This window comes from Rhea americana, unplaced genomic scaffold, assembly GCF_003343005.1.
Source record: "Rhea americana isolate MKP2758 unplaced genomic scaffold, rheAme1 scaffold_595, whole genome shotgun sequence".
Classification (NCBI taxonomy): domain Eukaryota; kingdom Metazoa; phylum Chordata; class Aves; order Rheiformes; family Rheidae; genus Rhea; species Rhea americana.
The window spans coordinates 55,952-60,979 of NW_028186751.1; the positions used below are offsets into that span (position 1 = coordinate 55,952).

The window sequence follows — 5,028 nt, forward strand, 5'->3', positions numbered from 1 at the left end:
GCGCCTCTGGAGACGGGTGACGTGTGAGCGTGTGTGCAAGCGTGCGAGCACCCTATATGGAGGCGTGCAAGCGTGCAAAGGTGTGTGCGGACACACGCGCACCAGAAAGTGGGCCTGAGCGCGTACGAGTGCGCCTGTGCGTGTGAAYGCAAACGTGCACGTATGTATGAGCACGTTCGAGCATGTGTGGGCRTGCATAAGTGTGCACAAAAACCTAGGTGCGTGTGCAGGCATACAGGAGTGCTTGCAAATGCATGTGAATGTGCACAAGTGCGTGTGAGAATACCCAAGTGTGTATGATAAGCCCAAGACTGCGTACGTCTGAGTGTGCCCACCTATGCCCAAGTGTGTGTGAGTGTGCCCWAGCACGCGTGAGCATGCCCGAGTTTGCCCAATCATGTATGAGCGTACATGAACATGTGCAAGCACACCCAAGAGTAAGTGTGCCCAAGTGTGCATGACCATGCTGACACAAATGTGAGCGTGCTTGAGTGTGCAGGGATTTGTGTGAGCGTGTCCAAGTATGCACGAGCATGCCAAACTATGCATGGATGTGCGTGAGTGTGCCCAAGTGTGCATGAGCGTGCCAAAGCATGAATAGATGTTTGTGAGCGTACACAAGCGTGTGTGAGTTTGCCCAAGTGTGCATGAGCATGCCAAGGCATGCCAAAGCGTGCCCAAGCATGCATGGATGTTTGAGAGTGCCCAAGCGTGTGCAAATGTGCCCAAGCACGCATGAGCACGCCAAAGCATGTACAGATGTTTGAGAGTGCCCATGTGTGCAAGCATGCATGAGCATGCCAAAGCATGCATGGATGTTTGTGAGCATGCACAAGCATGTGCAAGCCTGCCCAAGTGTGCATGAGCATGCCAAAGAATGCATGGATGTTTGAGAGTGTGCACGGGTACATGAGCATGTCAAAGCATGCAAGAGCGTGCCCAAGCATGCATGGATGTTTGAGAGTGCCACGGAATGTGCAAGCGTGCYGAAGCATGCATGAGCATGCCAAAGMGTGTACAAGTGTGCCCAAGCATGCATGGATGTTTGAGAGTGTGCATGTGTGCATGAACATGCCAAAGTGTGCAAGAATGTCGAGAATGTTGAGAGTGCCAAGGAATGTGCAAGCGTGCCCAAGTGTGCACGAGCATGCCAAAGCATGCACGAGCGTGCCGAAGCATGCATGGATGTTTTTGAGAGTGCCCAAATATGTGCAAGCRTGCACAAGCATGCCAAAWCATGAACAAGCGTGCCCAAGCATGCATRGATGTTTGCAAGTGCCCAAGCATGTGCAAGCGTGCGTAAGCATGCACAAGCATGCCAAAWCATGMACRAGYGTGCCCAAGCATGCATGGATGTTTTTGAGAGTGCCCAAGCGTGTGCAGACATGCTCAAGCGTGCGTGAGCATGCCAAAGCATGCACAAGCGTACCCAATCATGCATGGATGTTTTTGAGTGCMCAAGCGTGCCCAAGCATGCCAAAGTGTGCACGAGCGTGCCCAAGCATGCATGGGTGCTTGAGAGTGCCCAAGCGTGTGCAAGCGTGCCCAAGCATGCCAAAGCGTGCACGAGTGTGCCCAAGCATGCATGGGTGTTTGAGAGTGCCCAAGCGCGTGCAAGCGTGCCCAAGCATGCCAAAGCGTGCACGAGCGTGCCCAAGCACGCGTGCATGTTTGCGCGGGCCGTGGGAGCGCGCGGGGAGGACGCGGGCGCCGCTGCCACCCTGGCTGCCCGCAGGCTGCCGCTCGGGCGTGGTGGAGGTGGAGCGCAGCGTGACGGCGGTGCTGGGCCAGGACGTGGTGCTGCCGTGCCGCTACCGGGCGCAGGAGGACGAGAAGGTGGTGCAGGTGACGTGGCTGAAGCAGGGCCCCGGCGGGCACGGCGCCGAGGTGGCCGTGCTCAACCTGGAGCACGGCGAGCACGTGCAGGAGCCCTACGCGGGGCGGGTGCTGCGGCGGGCGCCCGGCGCCCTGGAGGACGGCGCCATCGTCCTCAAGAACGCCGTGCAGGGCGACGAGGGCGACTACGAGTGCCGCCTCATCACCTTCCCCCTGGGCAGCTTCGAGGGGCGCCTCACCCTCAAGGTGCTGGGTGAGTGCCCGCCGGCGGGCGCTGGGAGCGGGCACCGGGCAGCGGGGGTTGGGCACGGGGCGGTGGGGACTGGGCACGGGGCAAGGAGGACTGAGCGTGGGGTGATGGCCACGGGGCGGTGGGCACTGGGCATGGAGCTGCGGGTTTCAGGTCATGGGCGCCGGGCTGTGGGCACCAGGGACTGGGCGCTGGGACCTGGGCACTGGGAGCTGGGCACCAAGGACTAGGCACCAGGACCTGGGCACCAGGCAGTGGGACCTGGGCACCAAGGACCGGGCAGTGGGACCTGGGCACTGGGCAGTGGGAGCTGGGCACCAAGGACTGGGCACCAGGACCTGGGCACTGGGCAGTGGGAGCTGGGCACCAAGGACTAGGCACCAGGACCTGGGCACTGGGCAGTGGGAGCTGGGCACTGGGAGCTGGGCACCAAGGACCGGGCAGTGGGACCTGGGCACTGGGCAGTGGGAGCTGGGCACCAAGGACCGGGCAGTGGGACCTGGGCACTGGGCAGTGGGAGCTGGGCACCAAGGACTGGGCACCAGGACCTGGGCACCGGGCAGTGGGAGCTGGGCACTGGGAGCTGGGCACCAAGGACCGGGCAGTGGGACCTGGGCACTGGGCAGTGGGAGCTGGGCACCAAGGACCGGGCAGTGGGAGCTGGGCACTGGGCAGTGGGAGCTGGGCACCAAGGACCGGGCAGTGGGAACTGGGCACTGGGCAGTGGGAGCTGGGCACCAAGGACTGGGCACCAGGACCTGGGCAGTGGGACCTGGACACCAAGGACTGGGACCTGGGCACTAGGCAGTGGGACCTGGGCACCAAGGATTGGGCAGTGGGACCTGGGCACCAGGGATTGGGGCCTGGGCACCGGGCAGTGGGACCTGGGCACCAGGACCTGAGCAGTGGGACCTGGGCACCAAGGACTGGACAGTGGGACCTTGTCACCGGGCAGTGGGACCTGGGCACTGGGCAGTGGGACCTGGGCACCAAGGACTGGGCACTGGGACCTTGGCACCGGGCAGTGGGACCTGGGCACCAAGGACTGGACAGTGAGACCTGATCATCAGAGACTGGGACCAGGGCACGGGGCAGTGGGTGAGGAGCCCTGGGCACCAGTCGCGGGCAGCGTCTGACAYGGCCGCCCGCCCCAGTGCCGCCGCTGCCCATCCTGAACGTGGGGCCGCCGCTGGAGGAGGGCCAGGGCCAGACGCTGGCGGCCTCGTGCACGGCGGAGGGCAACCCGGCGCCCACGGTGCGCTGGGAGACGGCGGTGCGGGGCACCGAGGCCGTGCACCGCGCCACGCACGCCCGCTCCGCCTCCGTCACCAGCAAGTTCTTCCTGGTGCCCGGGCGCAGCATGAACGGCCAGAGCCTCACCTGCGTCGTCGCCCACCCCGGCCTGAACCACGAGAAGAGGATCACCCACCTGCTCAGCGTCGCCTGTGCGGCCCAGCGACGGGGACGCGGCGGGGCACCAGGGCGATGGGGAGACGTGGGGGCATGGAGGGACATGGAGGGGATGGAGGACATGGGCATGGAGGGACATTGGGGACATGGAGGACATAAGCATGGAGGGACGTGGAGGAGGTGGAGGACATGGGCATGGAGGGACATTGGGGACACGGAGGATATGAGCATGGAAGGACGTGGAGGAGATAGAGGACATGGGCATGGAGGGACATTGGGGACATGGAGGACATGAGCATGGAARGACGTGGAGGAGATGGACATGGACATGGAGGAGGTGGGAAACCTAGGGGGGCATGGAGGGACGTGGAAGACATGGGCATGGAGAGACAYTGGGGTCATGGAAGGACATGGAGGGCCTCAGGGACTTGGGGAGTGTGGAGGGACATGGCCATGGAGAGACATGGAGGATGTGGGGGCTTTGGGGAACACCAGGGCACTGGGGGGTATGAGGGACATAGGGAGCACCAGGGCACTGGGGGGACGTGGAGGGACATGAGGGACATGGGGTGCATGGAGGGATATAAAGGACATGGAAGCACATGGCGGGGTGTGGAGGACACAAGCATGGAGGGACATGGAGGGTGTTGGGGGCTTGGGGAACAGCAGGGCACTGGGGGGCATGGAGGACATAAGGGGCAGCAGAGCACTGGAGGACGTGGGGGATTTGGGGGGGCACAGAGAGACACGAGGGGCACCAGAGCAGTTGAGGGCATGAGGGCTTGGGGGGCACCAGGCTATCGGGGTGCTTGGAGGGCTGTGGGACAAAGGGGGACTTGGGAGACGTGAAGATGTGGTACATGGAGGGACACGGGACTTGGGGGGTCTGGAGGGACAGGTGACGTGAGGAGACATGGGGACATGGAGGGGCAAAAGGGACGAGGGGGGACTTTGGGGACATGGAGGGACACAGGGACGTGGGGCATGGAGGCATGAAGGGGCACGGGGGACTGGGGACATGGAGGACATGGTGGACATGGAGGGACATGGGAGGGACGTGGAAGACGGTGGCCATGCAGAAACTTGAGGGGACTTGAGGGACATGGAAGACATGACGGGCATGGGGGCACCTGGAGGGACTTGGGGGACATCAGGGGGGGGCAGCGGGGCCTTGCTGGGCTGCGGTGGCATGGGGGATGGTGGTGGCCCTCGTCCTCTCCCCGTGCCCTCACGGTCCCCTTGTCCCCAGACCTCTCGGACGCCTCGGTGCTGGGGCACACGGAGAACTGGCAGGAGGGGATGGAGGGCGCCACGCTGACCTGCCTGGGTGACGGCAACCCCCCGCCCACCTACAACTGGACACGGTGAGGACGCGCGGCTGTGCCGGGACGGGGTGCGGYGCCGAGGAGGAGGTGGGCGGGTGTCACCATGGGCGCAGCGAGGCGGGACCCGGGCGTCCTGGTGCGCGGCAGTGTCCCTGCCGTGCTGCGTAACCTGCCTGCGCGTCCGTGTCCCTGCCCGTGTCCCCGTGC

The 5,028-nt window shown here is 63.9% G+C and overlaps 1 protein-coding gene across 1 annotated transcript in view; it reads left to right on the forward strand.

Moving 5' to 3' along the window:
• Positions 1 to 377: 377 nt before the first annotated feature.
• Positions 378 to 5,028, forward strand: part of NECTIN4 (nectin cell adhesion molecule 4) — a 9,360-nt gene continuing 4,709 nt past the window's right edge. The window contains exons 1-4 of the mRNA XM_085319530.1: positions 378 to 399; positions 1,736 to 2,089; positions 3,241 to 3,531; positions 4,746 to 4,860. Of these exons, the coding sequence (XP_085175656.1) occupies positions 378 to 399; positions 1,736 to 2,089; positions 3,241 to 3,531; positions 4,746 to 4,860 (782 nt within the window). The remainder of the gene's footprint in view (positions 400 to 1,735; positions 2,090 to 3,240; positions 3,532 to 4,745; positions 4,861 to 5,028) is intronic.